At 26.3% G+C, this 20,251-nt stretch overlaps 1 protein-coding gene across 1 annotated transcript in view; it reads left to right on the top strand.

Annotated features, from left to right (window-relative positions):
* Nucleotides 1-20,251, top strand: part of LOC100575640 (frequenin-1) — a 201,270-nt gene that overhangs the window by 24,489 nt on the left and 156,530 nt on the right. Inside the window, exons 3-5 of the mRNA XM_029487013.1 lie at nt 521-545; nt 7,044-7,092; nt 8,067-8,156. Of these exons, the coding sequence (XP_029342873.1) occupies nt 521-545; nt 7,044-7,092; nt 8,067-8,156 (164 nt within the window). The remainder of the gene's footprint in view (nt 1-520; nt 546-7,043; nt 7,093-8,066; nt 8,157-20,251) is intronic.

The following is a 20,251-nucleotide window of genomic DNA, read 5'->3' as shown; positions in this document are numbered from 1 at the left end:
GAGGTTGTCTAGATAATAATCTTATCTTTAGATTTAATAAGAGGTCAATTCACTCTAATTTTTAAGCTAACGGAGCTACACGTGTTATTCATTGCGTATAATTTGCTATGTTACGTACTTGTAAGACGGAGACAACACATGCGGGTATTACGTCCTCTTAAATGCAATTATTTCATGGAATTTTAAAAATAATATCTTATTTTAAAGTTTTTTAAAATTGATAATCGAATTCCTAAATAGCTTAAATATTTTGTTAAATAATTCATACATACATTAAAAATTAAAATCGAATTTTGCGAATTATGTTTCATTTACAGTCGCTTATTGTTCTAAAACGCATGAAAAATAAGTGTGCTGCGATCCCTTTAATATAATATTAGAAGAAAACCAAAAAAAAATTATAAATTATCCCTGAGACAAGTGTTATTTTAATATTATTATTTACAATGTAAATTTTTGTTTTTCTTTGACATACTTACTAATATTTTATTATTTTTTGTTTATGTGTTCCACTGCTTAGTTTCGGAAAAAGAAATCAGACAATGGTAAGTACATTTTGTATTATTTATTTTAACTTTAATTTTTTTTTTTACTACCATATCAACTGAATAAATAAACCTTTATTTTTATAATTGAAAATAAATGGGAAGTAATAGGTAGGTATATAAAATATATTTAAATTATAACATAAGTTATATTTTAAATAAATTTCACTCAAAATGTTATCTGGTATAGGCTTTTTATATGCCAAATATGCAGTCATTATAATAATGATCTGAATTTATTAACTACACTTACACTTACACTTTTAAACATGTCAACAATTAATATTCAATTGGATTATTAAAATCAATCGTGGCCGGGACGCTACTTACTGTTTTTTTGTATCACTGCTTAATACACCATTGATAATAAACATAGTTAATTAAATAACAATGGCTTAAACTCAAAAAATTAAAAAAACACGCTCATCATTATTCATAATATCATAATATCAAAATAAAATAGTTATCATGTGCATAGGCGCAAATATACAAATTATTTTGGGGGGGGGACCAAAGTCCCTCCTATAATATTTTCTAAAAATTATATATGCTTAGTATTAATTACTGACTTTTGAACTGGGGGGACTTGGCAGAAATGTGGGGGACTAAGTCCCCCCAAGCCCCCACCTATTCGCACCAATGATCATGTGTTGTATTATCTTGCCTTGCCTAAGAAGTGGGCGTTCTAGTAACATAATTTTAAATAATTTATCTAACCATGTTACATTGTCATGGTAGACATATTATTTAAATGTTGGTAATAAGTGAATTAATTCTGCTACCTACTAAATTTAACAATATGGCCTATGTTACATAGGGATGACATAAATTTGGTATATTGCGCGTGAGTCAGAGAGAAAAACAAATAGTGCGCTTATTTTCTCTAAATTAAAAAAAATTTTGTCCATAGGTGTATATTATAAGTAACTTAGTAGCATGCTAAGTACCTACTAGATATTTTTCTTCTGCAAAGAAAATTGAGGAATCATAGATGAGTTTTTGGGTATAGTGTAGTTGTAAAATATCTAGGAATATGTCACATTTTGTTAAGAATTTAATTAGTTTTGATTTTGTTTTTATTGTTGATTTGCGTTTCTATGGCAATCATCGTAGCATTACGAAAATCGGCCTAACAAAAGTTTGGTAGAAAAAAAAGTTAAACCCAGCCCAAAAACATCTCTATGTTAATACAACATAGTAGTATAACATATTATTTTTGATGACGTATGTGCAATTAAATCTACACTGTCACAGTTAATCGCTGTTTAACCAATAAAACCACAAAGGCAACTAATAATTATTATTATGTAGGTACATGTTCAAAGTGTAACCCTATAATAAATTATAATATTAGTTGTAGGTAATGCAGAGTCAGAACGCTAGGTCACCTGCAGGACCTTTTGAAGTCGATAGTATAAGAGTTGTAATCAGTTAACTTTTATCTAAAACGTTTGTCAATAAATTTTATTTAAGTGGTTTTCAAGCTATTTTATTTTTCGATACGCTACCTAAATCTCTTCTTACAATCTCATATCGCATATTCGCATTGAAAAAGTATTTTTATTTATTTTATAATAATTATACAATCCTTTCGTAGAGTATCTACATTATGTAAATAATTATCATAATTTAATTTTGCGATTTTAATTTTTAATAATATTATTTTACATATTTTAGTGTATTTATAGAATTTTAATATTTTGTTGACCCAATAAAATTCATACTAAATTAATAATATCTTCATTTTTAAGTTTATATGAGTATGATTTTTAATTTTAATAATAATAGTAATAATAATAGTGGTCATTAAAAACAATATTTATATATTTATATATTTTATATTGCTACAAGGTAGTTATAAATTATTAAATAATATAATAATATAAAGTATTACGAGGTAGTTGGTAACCTGTTAACTGTTTAATTTTTTTATACCTTTTGAATTGTCAAACAGATTATTTTTTTTATTTATTTTTTTACATTTTTCCCTGTAATTTAATATTTAATGCTATAGCAACTGTTGTTTTGACTATCAAATCATAAATATAAATCTCATCAACCAATATTTTAGTTCTAGCAAAATGAAATATACTGTTTTATTATTCTGTATATTTGGGTTTGTTAACTAGCTGTGTGATAATAAATAATAATATAATAATTTAGGAGAAAAAATTAAATTGATTTATTAAACTGATTTATATATTGATAAGGTTAGGAAAAAAAAAACACATGCAAATGTACTGCGTTCGTGTCATTTCTAATTTTACGTAATACGATAGTAATTTTTTTTTGTGTTTTAAAGTATACCCAATGTAATTAATCTCTACAAAAGTTTTTAAAAAAACGTGTTTGGAATAGCGTGTATCACAAAACTCCAAAACCCGTAGAATGTTGCGTTTCCGGAATCACGATTAAGTGGATATTACCAATACAGAGTTTCTGAGATTTTCTTGGATCACTTGGGAATTGGAAGTACCTACATTGGCTTATTTTGTTAATTTAATATTTCGAGGTTAACTACTTACTAACTTCTTAATCTTACTACATTATTGATAAACTTGTTTAATATTTTATATTTAGCTCATCATTCATAAACTTAATAATGTTTTGTTTAGCTTTTAGAAAATACTGCGAAACTTTTTTGTACACACATGTAAGATGCAAGTAATCTTGGTTGTGTGGTCTACCTACAAATCAGTTTGTTCAATTATACATTTTAAAGAATAAAAAATTATCTATCTAATATTACTATAGTAGTTTACCTCAGAGAATAATAATTATTGATTTGAATAAAAATAAAAGCTAAAAACTATTCGTCATTAATTTATTTATTTAATCATATATCCGGGGAGTAGTTATTTGTTATTCATTATTCAAATTTGTAATTGTAAATGAAAATATTTAGGTACATTATAAAATTGTAAATTGGCTATGTAGTTTTGTTTTTATGTTTTTTAAATTTGGTAGAACACGATTCACATCTTCATAAATTTATAAAAACGTAATTACGTAATTTAGACCGATTAATTGACATGGTCTTGGACAGTTGGACAGGGGTTCTCAATCTTTTTTTCTCCAGGTTTTCTTTTTAGATTTGTGAATATCTCACATAATGTTTAAAAAAGGAATATTAATCTTTTTTTTTTCGTAATCAAAATATTGATTTTTATTAAATGTAATCAATCTTTAAAAATGAAATATGATTTTTAATTAAAATACTATTCATGGTTAAATACAATTTTTACTTAAGAATGAAATTATTCATGACTTTAAAAACTATATTTTTAACCATGAATAATTTAAACTAAAAATTCCCAACTCTGATAATACTTGTGATACATACCTAGTTAATAGTTTTTACCTATGTCATTTCCAATTCAAAGTTCGACTGGTCATCTGCTACTTGTATAATTTTATTTAGTTTATATATACTCAGGGAATATAAACATTGTTGGTAACACATAATATTTGAATATAGTAAACAATATAGTAAACAATTATAATTTTTTTCTAAATTCAACTGTATCTTTATTTAATTCCAATAATATACTATATATCTATACTATAATTTAGTAGGTTTATACCCATTAAAAATAATACATTGATCAAACACATTATTTCAAAATTTCAATGTACAATATACATGACCAGGGACTCTTTTAGATTAAACATAGTTATTTACCTAATTGTTAAACCTTCTTATGGGTTATAGACTATCAATTAGCTCTTTACTTCTGGTAAGCTTTTAAGTTTATATATTTTAATTCAACACAAAATAATTCAGTTCAATAGTGCGTATTAGTATTTGATAAATACCTACATGTACTATGTTTCAAAGCTTAATAGGTAACAAAAAATACTATATACGATAATACAGGACACTCTGTATTAAAATAGTGGTGAACAATTTGTTATCATTGCCCCCCCCCCTGAGATTGTATATAATTTGCCTAATTTTGCTACATTTTCCGTGTTAATCGTAAGGAGTAAAATAGGCAAATATTATAGCGATCTCGGGGGGCAATCAATATTGTAACGATATTTTGATAAGTTATAGTTCGTCAGTTTTTAATGCCAGTGTCCTGTATTGTCATATTTAGTATTTGGTAACAACTAGCAGTATGAACAAAATGAGATTGTGTTTTATAAAAGTAGATAATATGTTATATTGGCATATAAGGTTAGTTAAATTTACTATAATAATAAAATATCTACGGCTTATTCACATATTTAATCGGAACCTTTCAAGTTTCAGCTGCAGATTATTTAGACTTTAGAGATACTAGGTCCATGAATCGAAAAACTGCAAAGTACGTCATAAAATGACCTTTATTGAATGTTCAGAGGACATAGTATCTAATAAAGTATTACGGCTTACCTAAAAGCTATAGGTATATATCAATTCTCAAGTTAAAAAGAGTTTTTTACTTATAGATAGACTGAATTATATATCACACTAAATATTTAATTGTTTTTTGTGGTTTTACGTAAGTACCTACATGACAGTTCATATTTTTAAATGATTTATTCGTATGATATTTTTATTATACTAAACTGAAGTAATAAGTATTAATTTTTTATGACATGAAATCGTCATTGTTTTCAAACAACTTCAGCCATTTTAAAATGAGAATAAAAACAAATTATTGCCTTTCAATACATATTTTGTAATACTCTGAAATAGCACAATATTTGGTTTATTAAATTTAAATTATTCAATTAAAAATTTGAGGTAAAAACAAAATTTAATAGTACTTATGGTATTATATTGAGTAGATATGTATGGTGGAAAACGTACGTTAAAAATATTAGAGTATTATAATATTGTAGGTACCTAAGTATGTAATAATTTAGAAGGTGCGATACACCATTATGAACATTGAACACGTGGTGTTGATATGTGTTGCATGCAATTCATTAAATTAAATTAACTAAATAATTAAATAAATTATTTAAGTATTATAGCTTGCGAATTGTATTGTATACCATTTCGTTACAAACAACAAAATAAATATTGATACAGATCGTAATTAAAAATATAATTGCTGCAGTTTCTAAGGATAATCTACAGAATACAAATCTTTTTAATTTTTGTATATTTATTATTTTTTTATTTTAATTTACGTAATGAACATTTATCAAGTAGTATTTTTATATCATGTTTACAAATACAGTATCTTAGGTAACAATTCAAACGTCAATTTATATTTTGAAATCAGTGTTGTAAGGGTACAAAAATGTACTAACGTAATATGTTACGCAAAATAATTATTATGAAAGCTAACTAATAGGTACAACAATACAAATAATACACTATCATGTAAGAAAAGTCTATTTTAAATGTGTAACACTAATCATGAAAATATTATCTTCATCTTACCTTTCTCGTAAGCTCCTTTTATAACAAATATTGGTTGCAGGGATTTAAACCTTTAGGTTTTTCTAAACAAAAGTTATAATAGTTTATCAAAGCATTTAAGCACTTCTTAGTTCTTATAGTCAAAAAAATGAGGACTGACGATTGATGTAAACACAAAATAATCAAATCATTGTAAAACCACAGATTATATAAAACCAGATGGTGCACTTCCTATTCAAGCCATATTAATCTCAAAAATGTAAGCAAATCAAAATCTACCTACTTCAAATCACTAGCATCACTAATAGAGAAAAACAGTTTTTATGAGAAATTATTGATTATTATCTATGCAGCACTGATATTTAGCACACGCGTCAAATTCCTAACCATTGTCATATTATTTGATAGGTACAGTAATTATAGTAAAGGTGTAGTACAATAATTTATTTCTCGTATGTGATCCAGAATCCTATTAAATTGAGGTAGGTTTTAGTTGTCAGTAAAATGCAGTAAAGTGCACCATCTGGTTTAATATAATCTGTGGTAAAACCAGATTTTTGCTTATTTTAAAATAATAGTTCCAGTTTTGGTTCCCAATATTTTAAGGGGTTTCAGATCCAGTTCTTTTGGATTCGGTTGAAGTCCCTGATTAGTAATAAACTAGTATGTAAATTGTAAACATTGTAAAGCAATAGGTACCTAGTTGATTATCGACCTCACTGCATGTGGTTTACGTTTCAAGTTAGCATAATAGTTGATTGTGGTAATATTATAAATTACTGTGGATAATTTTTCGGGGTTATTATATTATTATAACATGATTGACTGTTGATACACAGTATATTATACGAATATTATACGTATATTATTACGAATTATCGTATATTATACGAATCATTCGTGGTTAAACAAAAAACAATGAAATAATAATAAGTTGCTATAACCAATTTTCAAAGTCACAGATTAATATATAACAATGTGAACCATCTATAACTTCCTTCCCAATCATTAATTAAACAATTTGCGAAATTGTATAAATAAATAAATATAGATATTACATTAAAACAGTAATTTTATATAACATGCAATTTATAAGTACATATTATTTACACAACATTATCTGTTTAATATGTTAATAGGCACAAAGGTTTTCTAAAGGATTGCCCAAACGGATTACTGACGGAACAAGTAAGTTATTCATTATAATATTGATATTCATGTCAAAAAATAATTCTTATCGTGTTTTTTTCTTTTTATTGAAATTGGGTATTTCCCTTAAGCTATACAGAACATTAAAAAGTCATTCTTATAATCACAGTTAAATCTAAAGTAGTATCATTGATTATAAAAAATATATACTAGTATTTATAATCAATATGGTAGGATCTACATATGTAGTACCTATGCTCATAGAACATAGTTTAATAATAGACATAGCCAGGAAATGATGTAATTGCATCTTCATAAAATGTATTAAATTCAGAATAATAATAAAAAAAAGCTCATTGTTTTTCGTGCTTATATTGTACCTATATCATAAATCATTTGAAATATTTACTTTCTTTAATAAAAAATTAAATATATTTCAACTATTAAAATAGAGTTAACTAAAGTATTTAGGGCTATAATAATTTTTAGGGCTACAAATTATGTATTATAATAGTTGTGCTATTATAATACACATTATGGTTAATAGTTACCTAATGTACATATTAATTTTCAGTTAGAATTAATTTTTTATTAGAATAATATTTTTTTTTTATATTAACAATAAAATTATATAAAAAAAATCATATTATTGATACAAATAAATACAATTTAAAAGTCTGTCTATGTATCTGGCCTAACCATAAAAATGGCTGAACCTTTTTCAATGGAATTATCATAGGTAGGTAGGATTTTGAATGTAGCTAGCTCTACTACTTAGTAGTAGTTACTACTTTTTATACCAGAATTCAACCCCTTTTTTTCAGTATAGCATACACGTGCATTTTGTCTTTAAATTACAATAGTTAAATTATTACAATATCTACAAATATATATTATATTTATATTTTATTTAAATTAATTTGGTTGTATAGGCAGACAACTGAATTTTATTAATGTATCACAATAACAATTTTCTCATATTTGACTTTCCCAAAAATATTATTGATTTTCAGGGTTTTATAAAAATATACAGACAGTTTTTCCCGCAAGGTGATCCAACAAAATTCGCATCACTTGTGTTCAGAGTGTTCGACGAAAATAAGGTAAGTTAATTTCGAAACATAATGTAGTATTTTTTTACATTGGAGTATTTTAATACATTTTTTAAATATGCATTTTATACGATGCATTTTACAGGTTTCATAGAAGGTACCTTTGATTTTTTTGTTATATTGATATGTATACATAATACATATATATTATTAAATAGACAATAGTATATTATAAAAATTATTTATAGATTACATTTAATGTAGGTAGTTAAATTATGTTAAATAGTTATGATATCGTTGTTATAGGTATGAAGGCGTTTCCCTGTATAGTAGAATTAGTAATTTATCTATTATTATAGTTGTATACGAATTGAGGTTTGTTTTAAATTTAAATACAATATTTATCTTATTCATTTTTAAAATAAACAAAAATTAGAAATTCTTTATACTATACTCGGATCATCGATGAAAATGTGCGGTTAACAAAATTCGTCCGTTTTCGTGCATTCCCACCACTGGCATCTTTAAACCTACCCGTATGCTGGCTGCCGTCTCCGTGAGTGGGTGAATAGGTAGTAGAATGGGAGAAATTTGGGAACGAAACGGCGGAGCTTGTTCATTTGGATGCGCCAAGGAGTAGGTAGCGTTCTCTCGGTGGCCCGAGTATATACGATGATTGATATAATATGTTGTAGTCAATATAAATTATATATTCCATAAATAGTAATATTATAAAAATATATATTGTCAATGTAAATAAAACAACTATAGGTATCTACCATTTAAATATCTATACTAATACTAGCTGATCCCATCCCGTGCACTTCATTTCCCGTTAAATGTAAGTACCAACTCTATATGACTCAAACTTTGTTCAATTTGTTATTTAATATTCGGTGTATGGCGTTCAAAATTTATCTTAACTTTTCTGTTGCCTGGAATAAAAATTCTGATTCGCAGCAGTATATTGTCAGGTAGGCAAACTATACCTGCGGTAGATCGCGGACCCCGTGCTGTTTGTACGTAATTTTATAATTTAACTCTAAAGTATCAAAGTTATACCAAGTATGATACTGAACTTCTCCTAAACGGCTGGACTAATTGTGAATGCCGAGTCTGTCGACCAATATTTCCTCCACGTCCATGAAGACGTGGTATTGTTTTATGTACGTAACTTATATGTTAGTATAATACACTCAATATTTACGTAATTGCGATACATATAATACTAAAATACAGCGTGCAAAAAAATTAAATGCTTTTGAATGAATACACTGATTTCACGGCAGCCTATAATTATTATTATAATAGTTTTAAAACCCACGGAAAACATTTATAAACAAAAATGTCCACCGTAAATCTCTAAAACTCCGTTTGAGCACATCCCTTGGTTGGACCTAGGGGGATGATTTGTGAATCTAAACAATCCGGGGCATCACCCAAACGCATACAAAAAAATTCATTCAAATCGGTCCAACCGTTTGGGAGGAGTCCAATCACAACACACGTACAGTAGAATTATATATATATAAAGATATATAAATGAATGTTTGTGTGTAGATTAGACCCCTGAGAAGAAGATAGGCCAATTTAAAAAGGGTTAAATTTGGTTTTTTTATTCATCGGATTTTAGTACAATTGTTGATTAGGTTAGGATTTTGTATTAATTGTTTGTATTAATCCACCGTAGGTGGAATTAAGTAAAAACGACAAACTTTGTAAAACTTTGATACTCTAGAGCTAAATCATACACTTACGTACAAACAGCATGAGGTCCGCGATCTACCGCAGATAGATTGCCTACCTGATAATATACTGCTGCGAATCAGAATTTTTATTCTGGGCAACGTAAAAGTTAAGGTAAGTTTTGAACACCATATACCGAATATTAAATAAATAATTGAACAAAGTTTGAGTTATATAGAGTTGGTACATTTAACGGGCAACGAAGTGCACGGGATCAACTATTTTTAATAAAAATTCAATACGTTTCAATACATTTTCATTAAACGATTTTTATATCTACTTGCCGATCACATTAAACGATAAAATTTGAATAAAATTATACATTCATCCGAAGGAAAAATAAACAACCAATCACGGGCGAAGCTGTGACGGGTCGGCTAGTTCCAGATAAATTAATAATAGGTATATTGATTATGCTTTGCTCTGAGCGGAAATGATGCCCTTGTCAGAAAATATCTCAAGTATTTAATTACATGAATTTTTAACTTCAACATGACAATATGTAATGTGAACATTTTCGTGATTTTGACGAATTCCTTCAAATTTTGAATTCAAATGATTATAAAAAATTGCGACTTCTTTTTATTTTTTTATTTTACTCTTTATACTCATATATCCTATTGACTCTTTTATAATATATATGTTTTCTTGTAAATTGTAATTTATTCTTTTTCATTACAATTTGTTTTCCTTCATTTATTGATTCGTTTTATATGAAGATTTTAGTCATATCATTTTGTATTACAGTTTTATAGATTTATAATGGAGTACACTATAGAATATTGAATAGACTATTGAATCAATTATTGGGTTTACAATTTTGTGGTTTATTTTATATATTATTTTTAAAGATATTATTTATTATATATAATTAATAATTTATTTATTTTAAGATTACATTCTGGTGACATACGATTTACGATACTTTTTAGGTTGCTCGAATGTTAACTTTGCAAAAAACTTGTATACTTGGACATTAAATATGTAATGTAAAATTTTTTATTCAACTCAGATGACATTTGAAATTTAAGTAAATTTAATTCATTTAGGATTTATGAGATATTTTTGTACTTGGTTTCAGTTGCATATACATAACTTGTATATGGGAGGGGGTGAATACATATCTTCACACTTCACAGGTGCTTTTTTATATAATTATACATAGGTAAACAAGTTTATCAAATAACCTATTTGTTCAACATCGATGGTATTATTGGCAAATATCAAAAACCATAAATTTAATTAAATTAATATTTGGCTGTATAAATACGATTAAGTTAGGTAGGTACGTAAGACAGGTTGCCATCGCCGCTTGTATGGTTGCTGCGTAGTCCAAGGTCAGACTTTTTGTTTATTATCTTCTCCATAATGAGTGCCGCAAAAGTGATAGTTCATTTTTTGACTTCACTGGTAATCTATATGACTGGAAAGTCAAATAGCCGAAAGTTGAAACAAGCAATTTGCTGCGTTAATAAATACCAATACATAGATGACCTCTGTTACCAAAAAAGGATTACAATATTTTAATTGCGTATCTTGAAATCTATAGTATTCGTAATCAATTGTACAACTATCTTAAAATGCATTTTTTTCAACTTTCAATCAAACTAACTCCTCTAATGGCTCTATCATTCACTAAATCAATATATTTGTCAACTTATAGTCCAAAAACAAATCCAAATGATTGTCTCAAACTTACCTAGCAAACTTACTAACTTAAATGGATAATATCTTACTAACCTAAATACATTTTATAACAAACCACGTAGCGTCTGAACTTAATAGTTATTAATTAATTAGATTTATTATGTAAGCTAATACAAGATGAACATTGAAATTTGAAAGACAATTTTTAAAAATCACATATTCCATTATATTATATTATAATCTAAAAAAGCTGAAATCGACTGACTCATTAATATTTTAATTTATTTTATTATTTATTTTTTTGCTATTTTTATTCAGAACTGAATTATCAAAGGTTGAGTTTTTCTAATTGAAATGTATTCAAACAAAAAAATTCAAAGAAATACATGATTTGTAATTCATTTTTTTATTTTGCTAGACATTGAATGGGAGTAAATTGAAGTTGAATGAATGTGTACATAATCACCATGTTCTGAAAATTGTGTCTTATAATAATGTTTTATTTCATAACAAAGTTTAAATAAAAAAAGGTGGGTAAGTGGATGTCGCTCTGCTGTATAGTAGGTTACAAGTGAGTCACTGTAATGGATGTTGTTAAATTTGAATTCATTGATATATCATTGTATAAGAAAACGATTCTGAGTGAAAACGGTCAGTAAGCCTATGATATTACTATAAGTATATTAATTGATGATATTATTGTGAATTAAGTAATTTATATATTTACCTATTTATGTGGAACCTTGTTTTAAATTTTCAATCCTTAGCTATAAAAGTTGAACATTTTATAAATTTTTAACTACAAAATAATTTTTAAATTTTAAATTTGATAAATTTTGTCAAAATTCGAACTTTAATGCTTATAAAAAAAAATTGTGCCTAAGTATTTTTAATATTTTCAACTGCTATTGTAACAATATATCAAAAGCCTTGCATTACATTTTCGTGCAATTTTTATCCAACAAATAAAATTTGATATTTATAGAAAAAAAAACTAAAAAAAATAGAAACTGAAAATGTCCGTAAACAGCTCAAAATAAGTCAAAATATTTGGAAAATGTGTTATGGTGTATATAAATGCTAATATAAACATTCAGTTAAAAATGTCATGTACCTACGGTTAATTGTTTTAGAGTTGCGCCAAAAATCAAAATCGGTTTACATTTTGCGTAAAAATTCCGGTTTTTCCTTAATTTTTCTTTTGTTTTTCACGTCGCTTTTAAATACTACTTAGACATTTTTACTTTTGACTCCCCAAAAGTACCAATTAGATACACTTTCCTATCAGAAAAGATACTGTTGAAAAAAATCTAAGCATTTTTACTGTCCTAAAAGGTGATGACAGACACAAAAAAAAAAAATTAAAAAAATAACACCATTGTAAAACCAATATATTCATCGTTCCATTCTAAACTAAAATAAAAAAATAAAAAATACACATCATTGTAAAAATAAAATAGACCACATAATATTTCTCATACAGACTTAGAGATGATTTGTCAAGATTTATTATTTATTGTATAAGCCAGTTATTAATTATATAGATAGAACTTTTCAATAGGTATAATAATATATTATATAATATATATATTATACAGGTATGAATAATCCTATAGGTAGCATGATATAATCTGCATTCTGCAATAATATTTTTAAATGTTTGAAGTACAATTTATTTGCATCTTTGAAATAATATTTTTTTATCTAAAAAATAATTACATTTTATAATACTCATAATCTACAAACCTATACTATTTTTTTTCAAGTAATGGAAATTATTTTTATATCAAATTTCCAATATTTGTTATTTTCAAATGAATGAATAAAAAATTTTTATTTTTATTATTGATTCCGTGGCTAACTAATAAAAAAGTCATGAGACACTAACCTACCATATATTATGTAGTTACAAATCATATAATAGGTAAGTAATTGTATTCGAGTTACCGCTGGAAAGTTATTGTTTCCTATTTCATAATGAAAAAATACATATATGAAAATGTATAGTTTTTAATTTCTCCCCCCACCACCCCCCGCCAAACCCTGGTGGGCCTCCCTCACAACATAATTTATGTTGTTAAAAACTTTTCGTCTAAACGTTGGATACCACAACTAGGTCTAATTTTCTTTAAGCAACTACGTCATTATTATGATATTGTTTGTATTTTTAATAATAGTGTTATGATCAAATGACGTTTTAGATTAGCTAAAGGCAATTAGGCTACATTACTTTCGTGGATGCATAATAATAATAAAAAAATAAAAATAAAAAACACACATCATTGTAAATCAATACATTCATTGTTCCACTCAGAATCTTAAATTATATTATGTTAATATTGTTTTGTTGATATTGAAATATATTAAATAAACTATTTATAGCTCTTATATATTTATGAACGTGTTTGTAGCCCAATAGTACAATATAATTAATAGTAATGAATATATTTGAATAATATAACCTATTCGTTAAAGTAAACAAACAATAGAATCTATCAAAATAAACAAATGGCTATTATAAAAAAAAAAAAGTAAAAAATAGTAATAAACAGATTGCAATACTATTATTGGTAAAAACATTTTAAAAGAAACATAGGTGCTCGTTACCGATGCGCATCATACGGTGAATGGGATTATTTCTATCATAGTTTGTGTTGTGGAATGGAATAAGAAAGGATGAATTAAACCTAGTTGAGTGAGAAGGAACTTTAAAATGTATTAGAGAAAGAAGAGAGGGAGCATCCACAGTCCACATGTCCAATTAGATTGTGCAATAAACACCAAATTAGCTTCAACTCTTATATCTGCTATAGCCTATAGAGACAAGAGTTCGAGTTTATTCATCACTCACCTATAATCAAGTAATGGATGGGAATTTGCAAAATAAATGACGCCGAAGAACAAAATCACCGCTGGATGCACTCAATGTGAGAAAATTCAGCTGCTATAAAAGGGTCCCGAAGAATAGAAGAATATTCCAAAAGTGACAGTATGAGAGAGCAATATAAAGCTTTGAGAGAACTAGAGAGCTTAAATTCTATTGACGTGCGTATGACAAAGCCAACCATCTTAAACGCACTGCAGAAAACTGTCTCAATATGGTAATGAAATTCAAGATTTTAACAAAAAAGAATACCCAAGTCTTCTTAGTAAAAATATTAATGCTTGAACCATTTATCAAGTATGTGTGGTTACTGGTTAATGATATTTCTATTCCTAGCAAAATACATGGAATGGCATTTTTCTACATTGAAGCTTAGCCCCATAGAACTAAACCACAAGACAAGAACATCAAACTCTTTCTGGAGGATAACAAAATCGGCTACTGACTCAATTATCCTGAAGATTTTCAAATCGTCAGAAAACATAAGGAACTTAGAATCTGGGATAACCAATTTAAGACCATTAGTGCCACCCCTCCCCTTGAGGAGCACCTGAAGGTTCACGGACTGCATCAGATTTACATCCTAAGACTTTAACACATTAAAGATAAATACGATTTGAACCAAGATAAAATGGACTCCCCAAATCCAGCTTTTTTTTAAACGGTACAAATTTGAGCTTCGAAAATTAAATTTAGACGTCTTATGACTATGGATATGCATTCATTAATCTAATCGTTATTAATACACTTTACTATATATGTGCCTGAAGCGTGGTGTAGGTGAACTTACATTAATAAAATATGACCTGAATGATTTTTATATCACTAAATCTGGTTGCCTTATAGATAGAGAAAATATAATAACTGAAAAGTATAGCACCTCTGTTAATAAGACGAATAATGTCCACCAATTTAGAAAGGCAATTGGATAAATTACTCGAGTACATGGACAGAGGGCTACAAACTCCCAAATGAAATCAAGGAAGTTTTTCCTCAAAGTATCTATAGCCTTATAGAACTACTCTGAAATTAATCTATGTAGAACTGAAATATGTAAAGAAAAAACAGTGGAAATTAGAGAATGCATAGAACTAGAAAAACAATAGTATTACTTTCAATGCTCGGGTTACAATTGCAGACATAGAAAAAACTGAAAGTGGGAGTCAGTTAGTATAATGAGAATATGATAAAATGGGGATATCACAATGACAGGATATATAATATTGTCACGACAAAACAGAGCAAACGATGACACATAATATATTGGTATGTCCAATTAGGAAATTTGGTGCTGGAAAACCAGAAAGTCAAGTAATGGCATAATAATACAGGTTTACAACTCATAGTGTAGGTAACTTGTAACATGTAACTATAGTTTTAACTAATAATCGAGTAACTTGCCCGTCAATGTACCTAAGCAGGTTTTACTACAGGTCTATGAAAATATACTGAGATCGCCACCTGTTGTACAAAACACTGTGGCTTGTTATTGTCAATTCACTTCGTTTGATCTCTTCTGAAATGCCGCTCCACTCATTTTACGACACGACGCATACAAAGACCACAATTGACAATAGTTGCCAATGTAACAAATCGTACAAAATAATAATAATATCTGTGAGAATGAAACTGTGGAGCAATCGAATTTTTGAACAGTTTCCCAATTTAGACTCCCACATTCATTGATAATAAATAATAATATAACATTAGGATGGCCATTATTCCTCGAAATTTCATTAAATCAGCTATTTCCTCTAATTTTCAATAAAAATTAAACAAACTTTTAGCAAGATTAGTGAAATTTAATCTGTACCTCAAGCCATACAATTTTTGAGGAAAAAAATCTTATTTATTATATTTTTATATTGTTGTAGTTATTCGTTTTGTATAAAAGTATGACAGTACAAAGTTAATTGTACATTTAATTGTATCCAACGTTCCTATATTTTATAATAAATAATTCTTAATAGTTTTTATAATAAATTATAATGAATTTTTAACCTACAATTTACCAAAAAAATTATGAGCAATTTCAGTAAATCATTTTGAAACATAATTAAATGTTTTAATTTTTTAACCTTGAACAAAATAACTAATTATGTATTATTCCATAACAGTAGGTACTTTTTTTATTATACTATTCAAATATAGATTCTGGTAATCTGTGATTACTTGTACAATGTAAAATTGCTGTTCTTACTTGTTAATATAAATTTATTGTTGTACTAGTGGTACTACAAGCTCGAATGAAATTACTATTCCTTTTATCAACACCAAAACCAAACTCATTGCCTAAATTTACGATGCTTTTTTACAAGATCATACTATTATAGTATGATGATATGGTTCGTCTAATAAGAATTACGAAACTATCATCGAGTATAATCTAATATTGTGTCATTTTTTGTACCTAAAAATATCAAAATTATTAATTATTTAACTAGGTAGGTAGGTATAGGCAGGTACCAAGTTATATATTGTATTATACTAAAATGTCCTTTAAATTATTTAAGTAGTTTTTTATGTTTCGTTATGTTTCTACTACAACCCCTAATCGATCATTGTAAAAAATAATTAATATTGCAATCATATCATATAAGTAGTATTGTGCGTTTAATTAAATATATTTATTTTTAAACTTTATAGAGTCGTGTAATATTTGATTTATATTTTCATACAGTTTAAATACTTATTAATTAAAGGTATATTACCTATAAGATGTTAGTTTTTAATTAATAACTGTTCATGTAAGCTATATTTAGAAAGTATGTAAGATTGCAAGTTTTAGAAATTATCAAATAGTTGTATATTTTGTAGAATTATATACGTTTAAAATGTAGGTAGTTTAGAATGTAATATATTTGATTAAAACAGTATTTCATAATCCTTAGCTTAACGATTTTGTGATTTTCTACTTGAAATTTTTAATGATTCAAAACTTCAAATTGCTATTCAGAATTTAACTTACTAGCTACTAACTTGACCATAAAACAAAATAATAAAATATTATTTTTTCATGAGTTACACAATTTAATATATATTTTAAATTCTGAGTGGGGCGAGGAATGTATTGGTTCGCTTGAAAATGTAATAGAACAAGGTTCCCCAAAAACTATTCTCACAACTGTTAAAACATATTAAAAATATATTACATATAGTAATATAGTAATATACAGTCTAAATTTTTATTAAGCATTTGAAGTTAAAATTTGGATGAAATTAAATGATTAAAGTTAAATTAGCGATATATTCTTAAACATTTTATTAATATAACAATTATGTAACAATTATTTCAACTTACAATAAACAATAAATAATGATAATTGATAAATAATTACTATTAGTAGGTATAAATAAATTAATAAAATATATCCTTGAAAATGTTATACTGTCTCCAAACAGAGTAGTTTTTTGTATGCATTAATTTATAATATATATTATATTATATTGAATTCAGAATTAACTCAACCAGTAAAAAGTAAAAACTAGAAAAACGAGATATTATTAGTTTTTAGATAATGTATTTTAAATTTATGACGTTAAATAATTTTGATCACGTACAATACCAAATACAAAAATTAACTATTCTTGGTCAGTATTGATATTATCGACACAGACCTCCTAATTTAAAATCTTATCTCGTTCTATCTAGAACACCAAGTTTTGCTTCATAGCTTAGCGAGTGTCTTTTTTTTTTTGAGGACACAACACCACAACTTGTCTTGAACATCTGTCTTCTCTCATATTTTATAAACTGTATTAGGATAAATATCAAGAAATTCAATTGTTTTTTTAAAAAAAGACTTAAAATAACGGAACAAATAAGATAGATCATTGTTTAAAGATTTTTGCTGTATAGTGTTATATAATACTATAATACTAAAAAGATTTAGTATTAATTTATGTATAAATGGTTTACATATTATGTAAACAATGAAAAATATATTTTGAATTAATAATAATACCTAAATAATTATGTCTTATATGTTGAATTTTAATCTACAGAATTTATACATACATATATATAATATATTCTAATTAAATATTAAAATCACTAAATTATCGAGAAAAATATTTGAAAACAAATTGTAAATAAAAATAAAAATAAATATAGGCTATGTAGTAAATTTATTTTAATCAGATTATCAATTTTTAGATAATTATTTTGTATTTATAAATATAAATAGTTAAAACAAAATGTAGTTTCTTACAACATTATGTTTACTTATTATTGTATGATCATTTTTAATATAATATTGCATAGTGGGATAAATAATTCTCAACTTTTGTCTTTTTAATATCAAAATACACGAAGAAATAGAATATAGAAAATCAAAATAGTAATTAAATTGCGTTATATTACTTCAACTTTTAAGTAGATACTGTGTTTTATAAATAATATATTTACAAAATATAATCACTTAATATTAATATAAATTACCAGTAAAAATATTAAAGGAGTAATTATTACTAATTCTGTAGGTAGCAATATATCATAATGATATTATATATTTTACACTTTTATTAAGTTACAAGGATAAATAGATATGTAGGATAACTTATAAGTTATAACATACATTACATTTCAATAATTAATTTTCATCCTGATTTTTAATTTGTATTCGCTCTTTATATTTTTCCGCGAACAAAATTGTGATCATTTTCATGTGTGTACTGTGTGTATATTTTACAGTTTTTTTTTTGTTCATTTTCTGTTTTGATATAATTTAATAATACTGTGCAAACAAAAAAAAGTCGAGTGAATGGAACATTTGAAATATTAACGTCAATACAAAACAGTTTTAACACGTATAGTATATTTTTTTACATAATATAAAAATATTATTTTTTTTTTGCCATGACACTTAGTACTTAGGTTTTTGATTAGTTAAAAGTTAAAATGAACAAAACCAACATAAACGTCACTTCTATTAAAAAATGTTTTTTATTCATCTTTGTTTCCTATATCGGCTACCATCTTACTTTCACACTATATTTTACATTAAATACAACAATTATGAGTTAACATACCTACGCAATTCGTTGAGTATTTTTGTCTATATAAAACCAATTATAATGTAAAATTATAACAAATAATGTTAGTGAGTTAAGAATTAATATTAATTATTAACCAATATTTATGTAAACGTTAAAGTCGCAATATAATATTAGGATATATTAATATCAATATTTTATTGTTAAACAGTAGGTAATACAGTCAACTCGCGATATAACGAATATCGATATAACGAAAATCTTGATATAACGAATAAAACTACCGGTCCCTTGAAAATATCGCGGTATAATATAATTTCGATGTAACGAACTTTCGATTTAACGAATTTTTTTCTCGGTCCCTTGAAATTCGTTATATCGCGAGTTGACTGTATTATTTTATAGTTATAATTCGTTTTAAACATCATACATGTGATTATCATCCTTTACATATTATGTACATTTAATATACTATGTACACAGGTATATTATGGTCAGTGCTTGATTTGATTTTTAAGGTACTATCTAGTAAGGTTATAGTTTGAATATAACTTAACTAAGGACTAAGAAAGCTATAGTTTTATTTCATTAACTCCAAAAATAATATGTAGGTAGTCAACAACAAGTTTATTTCATAGTTCGGAACTTTAATTAAACTTTTGCCCACCGGCTATAATAAGAGGGTAACCAAGTTTGAGGACCACCGGTAACTACTGCTGGTTATTGTTGACACGAAATCCTCAACGTCATGAAATGTAATTCAAATGGAAAACCTTCCACTTCAATCCAAGCAATTTTAAGATACATTATTTGATGAGCCGTGAACGAATTATATTGTACATTTAGAGAAAGCGCCGATTAATGTATGTTTTTT

Source organism: Acyrthosiphon pisum, chromosome A1 (assembly GCF_005508785.2).
Source record: "Acyrthosiphon pisum isolate AL4f chromosome A1, pea_aphid_22Mar2018_4r6ur, whole genome shotgun sequence".
Lineage (NCBI taxonomy): Eukaryota > Metazoa > Arthropoda > Insecta > Hemiptera > Aphididae > Acyrthosiphon > Acyrthosiphon pisum.
This window is presented reverse-complemented; position numbering and strand designations above follow the sequence as displayed.